Source organism: Oxyura jamaicensis, chromosome 2 (assembly GCF_011077185.1).
Source record: "Oxyura jamaicensis isolate SHBP4307 breed ruddy duck chromosome 2, BPBGC_Ojam_1.0, whole genome shotgun sequence".
In the NCBI taxonomy this organism is placed as follows: domain Eukaryota; kingdom Metazoa; phylum Chordata; class Aves; order Anseriformes; family Anatidae; genus Oxyura; species Oxyura jamaicensis.
The window spans coordinates 115,315,474-115,336,209 of record NC_048894.1 but is presented as its reverse complement, the minus strand read 5'-3'; the positions used below and the strand labels follow the sequence as shown (position 1 = coordinate 115,336,209).

The following is a 20,736-nucleotide window of genomic DNA, read 5'->3' as shown; positions in this document are numbered from 1 at the left end:
AAAAAAAAAATGTTTCTATTTTGTTTATTTATTTAAAATGATGAAGGCAAAATATGTAAGTTGCAAAGCTTTTGTAATAATTATAGCCCACAAAACACGTGCTATTCTTGCAGTTTCAGGTGTGATCTGGCAAGGTGCTCACCATTCCATGAACTTTTGCAGTCAGTAAGGTGACACTCCTAAGCAGTATAAAATAGCTTCTATGAGGCATTTTCTCTGTGTCTGACACTGAATCTTCGACTCATTGCTAACTAATCTCAAATTTAACCCTACATTATCTTTGAACAAGCTGGGTCATGCTGGCTTCTGTTATGGCATGTTTTTTCTTGTTTGGCTGTTTTTTTGCTGTTTTTTGTTGTTGTTCCAAAAAGTAATAAGGAACTGTGTGTGTTTTTCTAAGTAGCTTATGTAAAGCTTTTGTAATGTATTATGAGAAAGCCAAACCTTTCCCAATGGTAGGGGAAGTGGCTGTCAAAAGCAGAGCTCTGGCTCCAAATCATTAAAGCAATAATTGTTACAAACCTGACCTTTCAAAAACTGAGGTCCTTTGGAAACAGTTTAGTTTACCCAGGACTAATGGGAGTCACACAAGGAACTTTACTCCTCGTTCTGATGGACTGAAAACTTGCCACTCAGGGATTTTTCTCAGGGTGTATCACTGCAGCACTCAACAGCACAAAGTCCCAACTCCTCTTCAAGACCTGGGAGCAAATTCATAGCACAACAGAAGAAGGCTGTGCAGGCAAAAGATGTGCCCTGGTGCAAGGAAATGCCATTTTCCCTATCTACTTTATCCACTCCTTCAAACATGGAAGTAAAAAGCTTCACATGAGCTTCCTCAGGGTATCTCAGATCTGTGAGATGCTGAACAAGCAGGGCTCCAAGCTGAAAAGCCAACATCCTGCCACTAAGAGGAGCTAAAATCCAGTTGTCGTCGATGGTATGGACGTGCTCCTTCCTGCACAGCGTTCACAGTAGATCCCTCCTTTCCTCCTGATCCTCCTAAAGAAGCTCCTAAGAAGCTCAGATTGCTCCTCTGTTGTGCTAACAGAACCAAGCGAGCAGGAGGCTGCTCTGTGCAATGAGTAGGACTCAGCCAAGGAGGAGGAGGAGGAACTGGACTCCATAGTATGCACGGTTTTCAAGGACTAAATGAAATGCACTCTTTCAGACCTTACAGAGAGGAAAAGTAGTGCAACCTATGGGAAACAGACACATCTGTACCAATCTGTGGAGAAAATGAATCGTTACAGATTGCAGAAACTTGACCTCAACCTATGGTTCTTCACACTTTCAGCTCTAAAAGTTTCCCTTCTAGTATTTAAAATACTACTTGCTTTCTGTCAGTATTATCCAGGTAGCTAATGCAAGCCAAGCTGACTGCTTTTCCCCAAAGCTTGTGTTCTGTCATCTCAGAGTAGATGCTCTGAAGCTCATGTCTGGGCTGATGGGAGAAGAACATCTATATGGTCACCTCACTGATAAACAATTCAACAACCTTCTCTCCAGGAGGGAGAGAAGTGCAGTAATATGAAAAAAGAAAGAAAGAAAGAAAAAAATAATAATAATAATAAAAAAAGTAGCACACATAAAACATACTGGCAAATGTGCTTAAAAGAGGGCACAAGTGAGGATCTTACTGTGCACCAATTTCCCCACAGAAAGGTCATCTCAACACTTTAAAATGTCTGAAAACTCCTCAGAAAGACTTCCTTAAAAATGAAGAAGTGAAAATTATGACAAGCAGGTACTCACTAGAGAAAATTACAGAGAAACCCAACTGCATATTTTACTGGACATGCAGTAGAAAAGCTCTGAAGGCTTTTCTACTTCCCATTTAACAATATTCTTAAGTTAAAACCAAACCATAAAATTTAAAATTATGAAAACATTCAAAACATGGGAACCTTGTTTCTATATCCTTCTTGTTCTGATGACTCCCCACAAGATAAAGTCATACAATGCCAAATGGAAACTGCAAAGCCTAGAGGTAAAGTGACACCATCATGCCTTATATCACAATACCTGAGACTCCAGGCCAGCCTCCATCAGTGATGAACAGGGCTAATTGACCCAAGATACACAACTAGGTCCAAAAGTTTTCTATACCTAGTCACATCTTTCAAAGTCACTGTAGCATTTATTATTCATGCATCTATTCTTCTTACAACAGACAGAGATCTCCATTGCTGTCTTGAGGCAAAAATACATATGACTGAGGTCTTCTGATTCTTTCCAATCCTGACAGCTGAAAAGTTCTCCAGGTACAGAGGGGTGGAGAAAGATGTCCACCCAGTTCCGCTGCAGGGCATGGGAGCAAGCTAACTCTGTGGGGTAATGAGAAGGTCAGCAAGGAAAAGGGAGGAAAAAAAAGATGAAACCTACTGTTACAGCCCTCTATAGGTCCCAAATAAGTGCAAAAACACCCTAGCGTGACTGGCAGATGTCACTTAGCTGAGCTAGTACGATCAGAATAAAGTAGCAGTAGGAGAGCAGGACAGTAAAATACTTCAAGTATTTAAAGAAAAACAAAACAAAACAAAGAACAAATGCCACCACAACAATAACAACCAACTTTCTTTTAAACCTACCAACATTACACATCCTCTGGAAATCCATATGTTTATTATACTCCATTGTACATTAGGTCAAGAACCAGAAGGCCAGATTCACTTTTGCATCCAACCAACTTATGATCTACCCTCATTAACCACTGTAAACATTATATAATCAAGAGAAAAGGATTATTTACTTACAAGGATGAGCACAGTTTCCAACAGCTTGCTTGTTTTTCTAACTGATGATTTTGGAATTGAATTAAAGAACTGCACACGTAACTTATTAATTTTTATATTTAGGGAAACAAAGAGAGCTCCCAGAAGACCTCCAAGCATTCCAAGTAGGATGGTTGGAATGAAAGCCAAGACGTGCATGTCCAGCAAGTTCTTAACCTGTGTTGAAGAAGAAAATATGTTCTGAGCATCCTGCCAGTGACATGACATATTGCACCCTCTCCTACAAAACCTGATACCACAAAGTTATTTCCACAGAAGAAATAAATCTTTCCTCCTGGTTTAGGGTCTCAGCTAATTAATTTAAAGCTCCTCTCACATGAGGCAGTGTACTGCTCCTACAAACCTCACAGGAGTGGAGCCAGCAGGTAGATACTGTCATTGTCAGATATAGCTCCATGAGCCAGTTATTTTAATTTCTGAATAGTTGTAAAGGACCTGAACAAGTAATGTGATAAGTTAAGGTCAGAAGTGTGCATCTTTTCCCTAGGGAAAGTAATGAATCTAACAGAAACTTCAATGATGCATTGATGTCAGCGCAAACACTCAGCACTTCAGGTTACATCCAAATAACATGACACATTAGTTTTAGTGAACACTTTGAAAGACGCTGCTGGGCCAGAGTTTTGCTCACAATATCTGTATCTACCTCATAATTTGGGAAAGTTCGTTTATTAAGTGACAACCTACCTCCATGTGCATTGAGATTATTTATAAGCTCTAAGTAAAACTGAAATTTGATGCTGATCTGGAACAACTCATAGAATACCAAATTACAAATGTAGAACGTAACCTGACAGCTGGAATGGTAACAGAATTTTCTGCTTGATTCCTCAATAGGCAGCAAGGATGAGAGTGATATCATGCTTTAATATTACCTTCCAGCCAACAAAAAGGGGTCGACAGGTCAACAGATTGGTAGAAATCTATTAAATGCTGTGGGAATATTATTTCCTTAGCCCAGGCTTAGAGATACACAGCTTTTTGTCAAGATTATGATCTGGACAGAGTAAGAAATCATGAAACATTTAAAAAGCTAACTGGCAAAGAGCAGTAGGAGCGCATGTTAAGGTTTGGAAAACAACAACAACAACAACAACAACAACAAAAAACCTTCACTGATAATATTTGGGGTAGTACACAGAAGAAACTGGTAGCCTTCTTTAAATTGCTTGAGCAAGCACGTAATCCATTTTACTGCTCAAGTTATTTTTTTATTCCTCTTCTTATTCTTTTTCTTTAATCTTATTCTTGTTCCTCCTGCTAGAAATAGCCTAGACTTTAAGAAATCCAACAAGAGACTGTTTTAAGCACTGATAGTATCCCCTGGGGGGAAGAATGCCAGGGTCAAAATCCAGTCAGGCCTGAAGAGTTGGTCCGTTGGGTGCTGCAGACTGAGAAAACTGGCCTGAACATGGCAGAATCCCAGCATTCATTCCCAGATACAAGAAACTCAACACCTGGAGACACACTCAGAGGAAGCCAGGAGTGACTTAAAGCGTATTTTGCCCTGTAATCAGGACTACAACAATCATATATGTCTGTTGTACATACTAACCAAAACTTCAGTAATACTATTTTTACCAATAGCTGAATAAAAATCCATCCTTTTCCAAAGGATTTAAATAGACACAATGTTTAAGATGTTGAAATTTAGAACGATTAGCTCAATTAGAAGTAGGAAAGTTGTTTTAATTACTTCAGGGTCAAAATATCTTCCAGCATATTCTACTTAATTCCAATCCCACATGAAAGCTAAAAATGGACATGCAGGTTTTACTGTTTTCTCTCCCTTCCTCCATTTTTCCTAAGGGAGATGATTGTTTTAAAGCAATATACACACGTTATACTGCACATGTGGCAATACAGGTAAAATCAAGCCAGTGTTCTGCATTCGGGGAATGAACAGTGGCGGAGTGTATTGCTTTGTCATAGTGTTAGCCACATGCTTTGGCCAGTCATCAAGAAAAATCTGTTACCTACAGAACAAGCTTCACCTTTATAAATAATCCAACCCTCTACATAAAAGTGAAGCTTCCTGAAAATCTCAAGCTCTGGGGTACAGTAAATTCCTCCTCTAACCTTTTCCTGAGTAGAAGGAAGCTAAAGAAAACAAATAGTTTTCTTGAGAAACAAAACCCACAAGCTTTCAACTCAGAGTTTATTATCCACTGTAAACTGTGTTGGTTAATGCCACAAAACATGAAAGAAGCAAAATTTCCCCTGAGCTCCCTGTTCAGTGAAATGAAAATATTTCTGGTTATCTGTATCACCTTGTGAGCCAAAAACTATTGAACCCTGACAGAAGCCATCTAGATAATAATTTTAGCTAGCTTTTCCTGCTAATGACACTAAAAGGAGGCAGGAGACAGAATCCACTGCTCTTTTTTGAAAACAACCTGAAAGGAGTGTCGAAAGAGCGATGTTTATTGCAAAATAGCAACCAAAGTAAATCCGCTCTCCTCTGTGCATGCAGCTGTCCATTACACAATACTTTGGCTTCAGCAATAAAGCTATCTTCAGCAGGCCTGACCTCATAGCTGTCCATTTAGTCTCACCTTTCTACCACTAATTTCTGTCTTCTTGGTTGTATCACTACAGTTGTTGGGGGAAACACACAAAGAGTTGGTCCACAAAAAAAGGATTTGGGTTAAAAACCAGTGTTTTCTCCCATTGCCCCAGCTAAATTTGTGATAAAACAAATATACCACAAATACTTTTGCAGGAAAAATTACTTGGTAGCAGAAAGTGGACTGGGATCCATGAGACCAGAGGTTTATTTTACCTTTCTAATTGGCCTTCAAGTCACATCATAATACAGAGAAAGATATTCAGGCACGAAGAACTGAAGATCATGATTCTCACACATCACTATTGAATAACCTTACAACAAAGATGAGTGAAAAAACATGATAAAAGCAACTATTTTTAGGTGGACACAAAGTAAAATTCAAAGAATAAGGTCGTATCGTGCTGCAAGGAACAAAGGCCAAAGGTGACCTCTGTTGTGCAACCAGCAACAAACAGTAATTATGTTTTTAAATGTTTAATATGTAAGCACAAAGAAACAGGGCCGTGGTACAGCAATGGCTGCAACAACAAAGGAGAGCTCAAGCCAGCCACAGAAGGAGAAGACATTTGAACATCTTGTACTACAATGTAAAATATACCTCTCTGCTTAAGTAGGCAACACAAAACAGCTGTCTTGTATCTAAGTGATTACCAGCCATAAAGCATGAGGGCTCCCATATTCACTGATCTAATAACTGCACATACACCATCTTTCTCACTTCTCAGTCCCACTTGCCCCCTAGTCCCCCAAGAATAATGTTAAGAGAAACAAGCCTAAAACTCTGCATCTATTTCCTCCCACATCCACACAGCACTTACCCAAAACAGAATTCTTTTCTCTGCTTCAAAAAATCCAAAATGGCCTCTGTAAACAAACCCATAAAGAGAAGAGGACAGCAAATCTGTGGTGAAGGTAGCCATCAGGCAGCAAAAGAAGGTTTGCCAGGCCAACCTGATGTTCCAGAAGGAAGACACCTCCTCTAGGGTGAACAACAGCCCACCGATGGGGGCACGAAATACTGAAGCTATCCCTGCTCCTGCACCAGCCGTAATGAAACTGCGCCTGAAACAGGTAGAAAAGTCAAAATTTGATAACAGTAGGAAAAAAATAAAGAAACAAAAGGTCTTCAGAAACAGTGTTTCATGTCAAAGTTGTGTTTAAGGAGCTGAATTTAAAGAACTGGTGGTTCATTTGGGGGTTATTATGGCACCTTTCATCTCTAGGATCTGAATACAGATCTGGTCTCAGATTTGATTCTTATGGCTCAAGTTATTGGGGCTACTTGGCAGCTTAGAAATGCAGTGATTTTAGTATACTGCCAAGTCCACAAGGGCTTGTGGAGAAAAAATGAGCCCAATCATAACAGTGACTGAGGAACCCATACAGTAGTAAAACCATTAAATAGTCCTTCTCTGAGTTTTTATGGGATTTTGTCAGCAGGAATGGGAAAATAACATTTCATTCACAGATTTCCTTTATACTGTAACTGTTTTCCTCCTTCTTGACCTTCGACCTTGACAAAACTCCTCAGTCCTAGAACATCACATGAGGAATGCAGTGCCGGGCCAACAAGATGCTGAACTGGCACCCAGCAGTGTAATGCCAGGCAGAAGTATCATTTCCTATCTTGGAATCAGTACAGGCACAGAGGTGAAATATTGCAGGAAAAAGGTAAGAAAGTCTAAAATACACCAGAGAATGAAAGTAAAGCCTGGAACCTATGGTCTCAAGCAGTTCCTCCGTCTGTATATATCTGAGAAGTCCACAGGGAACATATATGCTCTGTCTTCTTCCTATAAAGGTGTGAAGCTCACACACACACTGAGGAGCAACAAATCTGTGTTGCTGTAAGCAGCACTACGAGCTCAAAGGCAGAGAACTGTGCTGTCAGACAGACACAGTAAAGAAAAATAAATAAAGAAAAGAAAAACCATAGAATTATTAAGGTTGGAAAGAACCCCCAAGATCATCTGGTCCAACCATCCCCCTACCGCCACTGTCACCCACTAAAACCATGTCCCTGAGCACCAGGTCCAACCTTTAAGGGTGCTTAAAGAGCTGGCTGACGTCATTGCGGGACCTCTGACAATTATTTTTCAATGATCTTTGGAATCTGGAGTCCTGGTAGACTGGAAGCTGGCAAATGTTGTGCCACTTTTGAAGAAGGGTAAGAAAGAAGACCCTAGCAATTACAGGCCTGTCAGTCTCACATCAGTGCCTGGTAAAATTATGGAGAAGATGATTCCTGAAGTTATTGAAGTGCACCTGGGGGAAAATGCCAACATGGGTTGGTCCCAGCCAACATGGGTTCATGAGGGGTAGGTCCTGCCTAGCAAATTTGATTTCCTTTCATGATAAGATCACCTGTCTAGTCAACCAGGGGAAACCAGCTGATATGATCTTTTTGGACTTCAGCAAGGCTTTTGACACAGTTTCCCACAGGATCCTACTGGGCAAAATGTCCAGCATACAACTTGACAAAAACATCATACGATGGGTGAGCAATTGGCTGATGAGCAGGGCTCAAAGGGTTGTGGTAAATGGGGCCGCATCAGGCTGGCAGATGGTCACTAGTGGGGTCCCTCAAGGCTCTATTTTACAGCCAGTCCTCTTCAATGTTTTTATAAATGATTTGGATGTAGGACTAGAAGGTGTTTTGAGCAAATTTGCCGACGACACCAAACTTGGAGGAGTTGTGGACTTGGATGAGGGTGGAAAGGCCTTGCAGAGAGATCTGGACAGGTTGGAGAGCTGGGCAATCACCAACCGCATGAAGTTCAACAAAGCAAGTGCCGGGTCCTGCACCTGGGATGGGGCAACCCTGGCTATACGTACAGACTGGGCGATGAGACGCTGGAGAGCAGCCTAGAAGAGAGGGATCTGGGGGTCGTGGTTGACAGCAAGTTGAATATGAGCCAGCAGTGTGCCCTGGCAGCCAGGGGGGCCAACTGTATCCTGGGATGCATCAAGCACGGCATTGCTAGTCGGTTGAGGGAGGTGATTGTCCCGCTCTACTCTGTGCGGGTGCGGCCTCACCTTGAGTACTGTGTGCAGTTCTGGGCACCACAGTACAAAAAGGACATTAAACTGTTGGAGAGTGTCCAGAGGAGGGCGATGAAGATGGTGAAGGGCCTGGAGGGGGAAGACATACAAGGAGCGGCTGAGGTCACTGGGCCTGTTCAGCCTGGAGAAGAGGAGGCTGAGGGGGCTCATCGCGGTCTACAACTTCCTCGTGAGGGGGAGTGGAGAGATGGGTGACCTTTTCTCCATAAACACCAGTGATAGGACCTGAGGGAATGGGGTTAAACTGAGGCAGGGGAAGTTTAGTCTGGACATCAGGAGGAGGTTCTTCACCGAGAGGGTGGTTGTGCACTGGAACAGGCTCCCCAGTGAAGTAGTCACTGCACCAAGCCTGTCTGAATTTAAGAAGAGATTGGACTGTGCACTAAGTCACATGGTCTAAACTTTTGGGTAGACCTGTGCGGTGTGAGGAGTTGGACTTGATGATCATTATGGGTCCCTTCCAACTCAGGATATTCTACGATTCTATGATTTTTAAAAAATATATAGGTAACAAAAAAGGATTATAGTGTTGTAAAGAAAGGCATTAAGGGACAGTCTTCTCTTATACACGTATTAATATTCATTTTCTCTCACACATCATTTCATTTGCAAAGGGCCTATTTCATTACATGGAAACAACATCCTGCATCATACATTTTTAAGAAAGGCTGTAGTGTGCAGAACAGTGGAAAGGATACAGAAAGAGGAAATAACATTATGGAAGAAATGCATTCAAATTTAGCACTCGCAATAGAAACTGGGTTGATGCTGACACATATATTGCACGAATCACTAGTGCGCAGCAGCTTATAAAACTTGCATTCTCTGGATGTGCTAACAGAGACCCTCAGAGATGCTGGGTGTTCATTACTAACTGAGGTCAATGAGTATACAAAATACTCAAGTATTTGAAGTATTAAAAAATGTCATGTTCTCAGCCAATAATATACATATATATGACCAGACATCTGAAAACATGCACATTTTATTAGGGGCCCCTTCTGACTTCTCTGTGGTATCCAAAAATTTTATCAGTACAAAGATGGGTGGCAATAAAGATAAAAGACAGAAAAAAAAGGGGGAAGATATTGGAAAGCTCATGTGTCGAAGTCTGTACAAGGTCCCTCTCCTCGAAGGACTGTGGAGGAGCCCACCATAAAGCTACACAGGCAACTTCACATCTGACATTTCCCTGTTTACAAACATGGAGTTAGGCACTGCACGGATTGCATGGACTTTTACTTATATGTTGTATCTGCAAAGTAACATTATTTTGAGCAGTAGGGAACTCCACAGATATTGCATGTCACAGTAGAAACTAGCAGAATTTTGCCTGGACATCTCCAACTTCTTGCTCCAGCCAGTTGCACATGCTGTGTGTCACATCAGTAGTATCAGCAAAGCCATTGGAGACCCCTCCAATCCTACAGATCCGTTACAGACATCTGATGGGCAGAAGCCTTAGGATCCTTCAGCATCCTCATGCTGGTTGAATTACTGCTGGGCCTGTGGCAGTACTGGGAGAGGGCACCAAGCCTACGTAATAACTACAAAATATGCTGGGGGAGTGGGAGGCATCAAGCCTACGTAATAACTACAAAATATGCTGGGGGAGTGGGATTCTTTCATCCTGATCAGTGAGTACTGATCATCCAAAGGAAGTGAGGTCTTGCTTAGACTGGAATTTTCCTCTGCTGCTCAGAAATAAACCTTTTCGTAAAGGGGACTTCCACACAACCTGTCTCTCCCAGGACAGTTCCTGCCCACAAGTTAACACTTCTTTCTAATTACTCTGTAACTGTACCCTGCAGAGACAAACAAAAGTTCTCGGTGTTTCTCTTATCACAATTGCTGACTCCTTCTGTGAGTAATGTTTTGCTGAGACAAGCACGTCTCAGATTTATTTAAATGACTGACCGACCTTAAAAGCATAAAGGCAAAGGGGATCCCGTATCTTCCCTCTGGTATTTTTTGATTTACTTTCAAGCTACAGATAGTTTGCAGTGGCCATTCATATGAATTCTTCTTATTGCTACTTTGCTTTTCTTAGGAAATAAACATGTGAGTCTTTCTCTTTTTCTTCCTTTAGAAAAATCAGTATTGCATGAGCTTTTGTGTTCATGTTTTATATGACAACATGATAACAAATACCATACAAAAGACATAAACTGGTTTGTAATTTCTTTTTTTCTGGGAATTAATCTCATTAATTTCCATAGACCTGTTCAAAAGAGTGAGCTTAACAGAGCTACCTTGCAGACATACGTAATCAGGGAAGAGACAGATTTAAAAGTGACAAAAGCAATTTACCTTTTTTAAACTATAAAAACAAACCAAAGCTCCCCTAGGAGCTCCACTGTGGAATCCCCATCATCTCCCATTTCCTGAGCTGACAGCATTAGTTTGAGGATAAAACCCATGGTTAAAACTCTTGCACTTTTCTCCCTCCTTTTACAGCTGAGAAGACAATGGAAAAAGGTCTTCAGCGTTAATGCACTTTTTCCACAAGCGTTCAATAAAACCACTTGTGAAGGGTTATTTTTATTAAAGGTGAGGTGTGGGGTTTTTTGCTACCCCAAAGTGACAAACGGCAGGAAGACCAAAAGACGGGGTTCCTCCTTGAGACATGAGGGGTCTGCTGGTGGCTTGCCAGATACCCCTGGAGCACGGAGGGCAGAGCGGGAGCCACAGAGACTCCTGCAGTTTGCACCCTGCCCATCACTTACTTGTCAGCTGAATTCCGGAACCTGGTGAAGAATGGGAGGTGGATGCCAAGGGTGTCCGACTGCAGCTGGCTCAGGCCACAACCCAGGATAGCACTAAAAGTGATGTTGTATAATTGAAAGAGCTCTTCAGTAAATTATTCATAAATCAGCCATGGTTCAAGGCAGGGGAGGACAAAACCTTAGATGGCATGCAGCAGCAAAGGTAGGCTGGCTTCAACAGATTTAAACAAGGAAAATGTTCAACATATCTTTTAAGTATGCAAAGTCCTGTTGACATAAAGCAGGAGGCTATTGAAGACTTTCAGATTCTTAACTAGAGGCTTAAATGGTTCTTTTGCAAGGAGTGTTGCGATGATTGACCACAAAATGCCTTTTGAAGAACTGCATGTCTGCCCAAGTGTGGTGACATGTCAGACAGCAGCCCATCATTTCAATCATCTGCCCCCAGGTTAATGACCATGGCAGGCAGAACAGCTCTGCTTCTGACAGAAGATATGTAAGGATTTAAATTATTACAGTGTGTTCCCAGGCAGCACTTCAAACTACAATTAAATGGGGAAAAAAAGAAGCCAAATCCTTAGTGAAATGAAAAATCTATTCATTGTATAATCTTGGAAGACTTTTCTACAAGACTTAAATTAGGGGTCTTAACGAATCTCTCAGAGGCTTTTAGCAACTTACGTGTGTTTATGTTTAATAAAAATGGTAGAAGGTTCCAACTAAATTAAATTAAACTAGCTCTTAAGTCCTGTGTTTTGAAAAGGCATCACGTTAATACCGTGCTGACTTTCTTCATGGAAATATGATTCAGTTCTTTGGCTCATGCATCACTGTTACCAACCTAGCACAAAGGAAAAATATCACAGCTGCAGTCTCCAAGCTCCTGGAGACAAATGTCTGACAGCAAAGAAAACAAAATAAACCTAAAGGCAGAGCTAACCCTTGGTACTCACTGACTGAAAGGTTTGTGGCTCCTGACTAACCACGCTCTCCTCTTTTTGAAAATCTGAGTCATCTCCAAGGGTGCTGTACCTCCTTACAGATAAATAATAAATAAATAAAAACCCACAGAGTTACAGAAAATGTGCAAGCGTGCTGGAGAGGAGAGGTTTGGTCAGGTCAGCGATGAGAACAAACCTCAAGTATGAATAAGTTCCAAAACCAAAAAGAAACAGAAATAAAAGAGCAAATTAACCAACAACTGATCTGCACCATGTTATCAGAGACCAGTTTTAGCATCTCATTTGTGTGCAGCCACTTGAGGCTGGCTTTATTTTTACACTGACTTTGCATAGGTAAAAGCCATTACGTGAGGTGCAAGGCAGCCAGCCTCGCTCCGGGACAGGTTGCTACCAGGAAGAAAATCGACGGCAGTTTTGCCCACCGTCTCCCGCTCAGGTGGGGAGATAAGTGCTTGATGAATCCTGCTGGGAGTTGCACTGAGGAACCCAGCCAATATTTAAAACACACAGTGAAAAAATGTTTTTCTCCACTGCGTGGCTTGAATAGAGGGGACCGCACAACATTGGTTGTGTTAATGCAGTGCAGGGTGTTTTTTAAGCCAACGTTGCCACCAAGAAAGACATTGCAAAGCCAACCCCATTGTCTGATAGATTTAACTTTGGTCTGGTATTTCTTACCCCAAGTGGACCATGGGACCTTCTGGCCCGCAGAAGAGCCCAGCTGCTACAGCCAGCACGCATGAGACAAACGTCCCTAGGAAGGTCTTGATATTAAAAAGATGCTGAATAGAAGTGCCGTTCAAATACCCAATGATTTCTGGCAAGCCAGACGGTGAACCTGCTGGACAAAAGAACTGCAAAGGGAAAATAATAAGCAGAGTCAGCGATCATATCCTGCCAGACACAACTATAGACACAGCTGTAAGTCCAGCTCTCACCTTGCTCTGATCACAAACAAATTTTCCCAGAATTAATAATGCATACACATGTAAACCTCTGGCTACAGATGTTTAAAAATGTGTGTTCCCATCAGCGCTGCTATGCACGTACTTGGAGAAGGGAGAGAAGACAAACACAGAGGAGGATCTACCTCTGCTCCAGGCCCTGCCTCCCATGTCTGGAGCCTGCGTGCAGGTTACCTGAGGGATAGGGGTGTACAAGAGCCTGCAGCAGCCCTTCAGCCAGCTCAGGCTTTGGCTAGCTCCAACCTGGTCAGTTATCACCTGTATCACAGCAAACTCCCTTCTCCTACTGCTGCTGGACTTTGGCGGAATTTCAGTAAAACTTCACTTTTTCTTTCACCTATGCTGTTAATTGCCTTTCTGTAATTAAATTGAGCACAGCAGGACAGTAAATGGCAGCAAGGCTCAATGCTCTAGGCCCTGCAGCCTCATAAAAGTACTGATCTGGGCTGCAAGCGATACCCACACAGCACAGCTAAAAGATCAGTCTAAAACCAACAGTAATTTTTATATGGCCTGATGGTCTTTGGCTCAGGCCCCTTCCAAACACCGAGTTCTCTCAAATTACATGAGTTGCCACTTGTATTTATTTTACAAACACCACACACCAAGCGAAAATTGCATGGCCACCACCATGGATTTCACCCCAGACACTTCTGTACAAGTTATGTGCTGTGGAATTCAGCGTTAGGCTGAAGGCCAAAAAACACCTCTCCATTTGGGTTGTAAAAGAGATGTATTTATTTATTTACTTATTTTTATTATTAAATGCTGAATTAAACAGTATTTGGAAGAGCATGAGATGTGGGTTATTGCTGCATTGTGGGCTTGTTGCATTAGAGATGACACTCACCAGCACTGAGCTCGAGGACAGGAGGATCATGGCCAGCCCGGTGCCGAGCACGCACACCCACGTCAGATGGAAGTTGCCATCCTGTCCAGTTTACAAACAGATCATTACTTTGGCACCCATATACCAGCTATATGGCCTGCTTTTTAATCACCCTTTGTCCCACAGACTTCTGTGGACAGAATGTGTACCACAGGAAAAAAACAAACCAACCAAAATAAATAAATGAAATGAGCAGTGTAGCTTCTTTGAAAGGACTGGAGTGGCAGCAAGGTAAAGGCTGACCTTCAAAGTCCTGTTTTGTTTTTTTTTTTTCCAGTATGCTTTCCCCATCTCTACCAACATTGTAAGGGATATGTTGTTACTCATCAAGGCCCATCTGGGGACAGAGGTGGAGTGAAGGGACCTTAACATGCACTAGGAAACACTAAATGTAGCCTCCAGCAGACGTTTTCTCAAACAGAGGCTTCAAGGTCTTACATTAGCAATTATCTTCATGAATTCACAGCTGTTATGAATAGACAGAATATATGTAAGCAAGCATTTTCATGCTCTGTTTTAACCAAAAGCACATCTCCCAGATTATACCTTCTCACGTCTAAAAACCCGTTTCAGTCTCCCTGGATTTGGGGTTTGTTTGTTTGTCCTTGGGCTGACCGCAGCCACGCCGTCTCCAGAGCTCCTCAGCTCCCACATGTTTTGCCTCCTTGCACAGTGCTCGGCTGTGATTCATTGTGTGTGTGCAGGTCAAACACACCCCTTGCATTTCAGAGGTCATGGTGTTACAGCCGGACACCCCAGCCTTCCCGTCAGCATCTCAAACCAAGGCTTTTTGGAACATGCATATTGTGTGGCACAGACAAACAAGAAAGCAAACAGCACAAAAATGAGTTTTGCACATCTGCAGCTGAAGGAGGTGTTTGGATGGGAAGGTTCTTATGTTTAAGTTGAATTTCTCTTTCTTTCGCTTTATAGTCATTGATTCTCCTTGCTGAGCACCACTGAGAGGAGATTGTCTCTGTCTCTTAGTAATAATGACTCACACATTGCAGGTACTTACAAACACACAGTGAGATCCCCCTGAGCCTTCTCTTCTTCAGGCTGAACAATGTCAGCTCTTTCAGCTTCTTCTTGTATGACAGAGGCTCCAGTTATCATCTTTGTGGATCTTAAACAGGTTCACTCCAGTATGTCCATGTCTCCCTTGTACTGGAGAGCCCAGAACTGAACATGATACTCCAGAACTGGCCTCACAGGCACTGAATAAAGGAGAAGGATCGCCTCCCTCAGCCTGCTGGTAACACTCCTCCCAGTGCATCTGAGGAAGCTGATGGCTGAATGGCAACACAATCATATGGCCTATCAACTGCTGTTTTCTTCCAGTTTTGTTTTTGTCTGCAAGTTTTCTAAGCATACACTCTGTCCCACCATCTAGACCATTAGTGAAGATTTCTAGCAGCATTTGGCCCCAGCATTGACCCCTGGGGTACACCTGTGGTGACAGGGCATTCAACTGGACTTACGATGCTTATCAGAACCCTATGAGGCTGGCAGTTCAGCCAGTTTTTAATCACTGCCCACTTACTTAACCCATACTTCATCAGTTTGCCTGTGAGGATGTTACAGGAGACAGCAATGAAAGCCTTGCTAAAGATGAGCATAAACAACATCCACCATTCCAGCCAATTCATTCCAGAAGGTGATACCCATTGAAAATCCATGCTGACTGCTTCCAATCACCTCTTTGTCCTTCATACTTTTAGAAATGGTTTCCAGGATTACCTGCTGTCACCTTCCCAGGGGTTATGTGGAGGTTGACTGGCCCATAGTTCCCTGGATCCTTCTTCTTGTTCTTCTTGAAGATAAGAGTGACACTGGCATTGTCTGCAGACCCAAGCCTACAGAGCTACACCCTGTCTCAGGAGCTTCCTCTGGGTTGTAGCCTCTCCTGTGTCAGGGTAATTTCTGCCCTGGGTGCTGGGAACCACGTCCTGCAGCTCCCTGCCACCACTGCTGAGCACAAAAACATTGTCAGCATAGGCACTGCCCCCCTTTGCACAAATTTCTGTGTCTGCTGGCTCACTCCTGAGGGTTATACAGGCTCACCCCAGTACTGGCTGTAAGGATGCTTGACACTCCCTGGGCAGGATTCAGCTGGACAGCACCTTTCTCACAGTAAGCTCTTCAGTATTCTTACTGTCTACCATAGATATAACAAAACAGGCTAAAATTTTACCAAGCAGTTGGGTCAGAGATGTTTTAACACTGGCATTGGTTTTAGCCATTCAGTAATTTTTGCCAGAATCACCCTGATTCTCACAGAGATGACAATACCATGATACCCATTAAGAACAAAATTAAGCATTCCACAATAATCTGTGTACAGCATTCACAAAAGATAGTGACCCTAACAATGGAAACAAGTAACATCTCTGATACCAAGTCGACATTTACTTGGACTTGCTTAGGTTACGTTAAGGGAAACCTAATCCCTCCCCTGGGGCATCAACAATACACAATGCAGTACATGCTCCTTTCATTGTGTGCCTGCACAAGGGGAGGAGGAAGGCCTTCACCAGTCTCATGACAAGAATAATACACTGTACTACAGGGTAAGTTGGAGCAAAGGACACCAATGCGTGCCTGGACAAAGAGCCACGAGATATTTTATGTCCATACTCACCTAGACAGGCAGCACCTCTAGTCAGTTAAAACTTCATATGGATTTTCCAATAAACACAGAAAGAGGTCAATCTAACTTTATTTTGCTCACCTTCAGGTAATTTTCCACCAGGTCCCATTTCAATGTGATGAGAGAGTCAATTATCTGATGAGTCAAAAACCCCAGCATCCCAACTGCTGTTCCGATTAGCCCCATCAGCAGCCATCGATCCCACTCTTTTCTAGAAATAGGAAAACGCAGTTACCTCTCAGCCTCCAGCAGTGGACTGTTTGGTGTGTTTCCTCTTGTAAATACACAACCTCAATTTTTAAGACCTCTTGATTACTAACCATGACTGCACAAGCAAAAGGTTGTTTCTACCAATATCTCTTACAAAACCTACACTCCCAAAATTCTACCTTCACGTGAAAACCATTTCCATTTAGGTAAGGAGCATCATTGGTTTTTGTTTGTTTTTATATGTTGCAATGTAATCTGCTTTCAGATGTTGATTTTCTGATGCCCTCTCAAAACTCATTTATGTGAATCAGTAATTAAGCACTCAGTAGATCACATAGAACTGGTTTTGAATAAATTCTTGTCGTCTTCCGGCACAACTAATGTATTGACACAGCCCCCATCATACAAATGTGCAAACCTTTACTTCTAGTTTGTATCTTTTCTAAGCATATAGCTCTAATAATAATTGTGCACTGATGATAATTTCTGATTTATATCTGGTATCATCTAGACCTAAAGCAGCCCAACTGAGATTCAAATGCCATATTTCCTGCAGATTACACTGGAGCACTGCATTTCAAGAAAAGTCTCAGTAAGAAAACATTCCTCTAAACTTTTGCAGTCTCCTTCTTTTAAATTGTATACATTGAGTAGTAACTTTTTTTTTTTCCACATTCAATAATTTGTCAAGAGAAAAGGAATAAGCACTTAAAAAAAAAAAAAAAAAAAAAAAAGCTTTTAAATAGAGGTGGTTTGCTGCTTGTCCCCCTTCTTTATCCTATGAAAGTATTTTCCTATGTACAAAAACAACAAATAATGTTCACTTCATTCCTTCTGCTAGCAGGCATCTCCCTAAATTGCCCAAGTCATCCATAGCTTAGAGGCAGCGTAAGAGTATTTAAAGCAAATTTACCTGTATGCTTTCTCTTGTAGCCACTTCTTATAAACTCCGCTGTGTGAAGGCAAATAATCCAAACTCTCATGGGCTATCAGCTGCTCTCTCTCATCCTCCTTGCAGTGACTGTATGCTAAATCACTTCTGCTGGTGCTACATTGCCTCCTAAAATCGTGAGGATGAATCAAATCAGGACCATGATCTTCTGCCATTAACATATCCTCTTCATCATCATCTACATGTCTCATATAGGAAAAAAGTGATGACATGACAGTGGCTCCAAGAATCTTTGGGATGCCAACAAGAACAACACGAACCCAAGAAGATCAGGCTCCCTGAGACTGAGAGAGAAATGGAAAAAGCCCATGAGGATGGAGTGGCTGTGACGCAGAGATCAGATGTTTTGTGTTTGGGGTTGGTTTGCTGTGGCTATGTACAGACCCAGCACCTTTGAAGCAATGAAAACTCGTCTGAGCTGGAGCTCTCTGGTGAAGCCACTCAAAGCAGAGAGACCTTAAGGCTGCCCCTTATGAAGTGATTACTGCACCTGTTCCTAACTGAGTCTTCGGATGACAGTGATGGTTAAGCAACAGGGGCTTTGTCTGTACTAAAGAGATGAACACATGCTGTGTTTGGGGCTGTCCAAAGATCTTGATCCGACATAATCACACAATCTAATATATATATATATATATATATATATATATATTGTACTGCATCATTCAGAGGCAAACCTACATCCTCAGTATTACACAGACACCCTAAAAAGTTTATTTCTAACACAATTTTCTTTGAATTTACAAATCTAACAGTTATTTTTAGATAAAACCTACTTGTTTTCAAATTGCATAATTATTTTTTTCTGCTCAGATAAATCTCATTGGAGAAATTAAGAATAAATGGCAAATAAAGATTGCCTAACTCGCTACTTTTGGATATTATATACTAGGTAGTTTACAAGTTGGCAGCTTAGTCAAAGCAGACGATTTGTTGCAGGTTAAATATTTACTGTAAAGAAAAGCCTGTAGCATGCTGAGTTTGCCACCTCCAGGGCATGTTTTTGGTTACAAAGGCAGGATAGTACAAGATTGCTGCTGCTCTCCAGTTGCTGCCGTGGGGATCAATGTGGAAATGCCTCATCTGAAACAATAAACATATATACATTGCTCCTGGATGTCAATTAATGAGAACTAAATGGCAAGAGATCTCAATTTAGTGCTCTTCTTTATTTCTGGGACACAAAGACTTGTATGATGTCATTTTCTAGTTGCATTGGATTAAGCTGGTATATAAGAGAAGACCTATGTGTTACAGGAATCACAGCATAAACAGAAACACTAAATCCACTGAACAATGCAAAAAGGAAAAAAAAAAAAAAAAAAAAGGTAAAATAAAACTAAAGAAACATTTCTAGGGGAAAGGGATTAGGCTAAATCAGACTGCTCTCAGACAACACGGCTATACTTTGCTCCACGTCATGATTTGTTATGCAAACAGGACAGCTGTTGTTCCTCAAACAGGAATACCATCCGCATCCCTAAGAGCATACCTGAGCTTTTGCCTTTGCTGTCCCTAGTTGCCAGAAGATGGAAGCTGATGACTGCATTTCCATCAGACGCTAATCCATCCTGATCTCTACAGCAGCTACTCAGCTGTATTGCCAATTTTCACAGGCGCCCGCTCGTGCTTTCAGATTTAAAAAAAGACTAAGAATGGCTTCTCAGATGTCAACCCCTATTTTTCCCCTATGTTCTCCTCTCCAGTTAACTTACATCCATGAGTATCCTTGCTTTTTGAAATACATTTCATGAAGCTCTGTGAAGCAGCACAGAAATGGCCAGGGTCCAAAAACAAACAGCCAGAAAGCAGAAAGAGAACTGGGGCTGCAGTCTGCACGTCTGCATCCCTGAGTGAAGGGAGGGAGACACTTCTGCAGAGAAAAACAAGGCCTTTCCAAAATACAAACACACGTGTTCACAGGGCATTCATTCGTTGTTTTACAAAGAAATTTCAAGACCTACTCTACCTTAAAACAGAAAATAGCTATTTTCAGAACACTTTGATAAAGGCAGCAAATCCAGACTATTAGTAGGACCATAAAAGCATCCTATACCAGAAATTCTTGTTCTGGACATACATATTGCCTCATTGCCCCCATCCAAATTGGAGCATTTCGGCTGCACGGGCGAACACGGTTAACACATGATGAGCTTTCATCTTTCACCTGCAAAGCACCTTGTAGGGTATATTAGCAGTCCTGTCAAGCCTGCATAAGGATCATAATGCATTCTACAATAAATTTTCATCTCCAAACACCACACAGGGATCTTTCTGCTTAACTACGAGATGCAATAGCTCCGATTTTACCATGGCTACAGGCACTGAGGAAGTTATACTTTTCAGTGCTGGAAGAAAAATGCCCCAACAGAAGAGCAGACAACCCAGGCTGTGACCAGTTCCCAGGTTTCCTACTCATTTCCAATATTGGTTCGTGCTTCTGCAGGATTGATTTTACCTCAGAGGGGCCATAATCTACTTAGAAATTGCTACTCTAGAGACCAGGAAGGAAAGGAGTCTGTATGCTTTATTTATCACTACAGAATGCCAGCGGCTACACGCTTCTTTTATAAATGCTCCGAGGGCTCAAATTCTAGATTGAATTTGACTCGAGTGGGAGAGAGCTCTGAAATACCACAGTGGGGAAAGAGCCAGCTTCAAGCTGCTAAAACCACATTTGAGAGCCCCAGAGCTCCTGGTTCCATGCCCAGGCACCTTCCACCACAACCACAGGACCAAGAGTAAGGGCAAGGCAAGAACAAGAAGGGGTAGATGCCCTCAGTAAGCATAGGTAGGCTGAGCTAGGCTGCCTCCAGTCAGGACCTGGAAAATAGCTCCCTGGCAATGAGGAAGATGGGAGAGTGACTGGCCCACTGCTGCTTGGTACCTGACTCACAGGTGAGGGGTGGGGAACAGAAGAGATGTGGCTATGAAATGATTGCTGTGAGCTGGCCA

The 20,736-nt window shown here is 42.1% G+C and overlaps 1 protein-coding gene across 3 annotated transcripts in view; it reads right to left on the bottom strand.

Annotated features, from left to right (window-relative positions):
• LOC118162935 (chloride channel protein D-like) overlaps nt 1-18,332 on the bottom strand; it is an 80,654-nt gene extending 62,322 nt beyond the window's left edge. For 2 of the 3 annotated variants that reach the window (XM_035319385.1, XM_035319386.1), the window contains exons 1-7: nt 17,743-18,332; nt 16,701-16,830; nt 13,931-14,011; nt 12,794-12,969; nt 11,154-11,246; nt 6,183-6,426; nt 2,757-2,951 (exon numbers count right to left, since the gene is read on the bottom strand). In XM_035319385.1, coding sequence (XP_035175276.1) covers nt 2,757-2,951; nt 6,183-6,426; nt 11,154-11,246; nt 12,794-12,969; nt 13,931-14,011; nt 16,701-16,830; nt 17,743-17,993 — 1,170 coding nt within the window. In that variant the 5' untranslated portion in view covers nt 17,994-18,332. Of the gene's footprint in view, nt 1-2,756; nt 2,952-6,182; nt 6,427-11,153; nt 11,247-12,793; nt 12,970-13,930; nt 14,012-14,987; nt 15,162-16,700; nt 16,831-17,742 lie in introns of those variants that run through there. The other variant, XM_035319388.1, reaches the window with a different exon arrangement.
• Between the last annotated feature and the right edge of the window lie 2,404 nt (nt 18,333-20,736).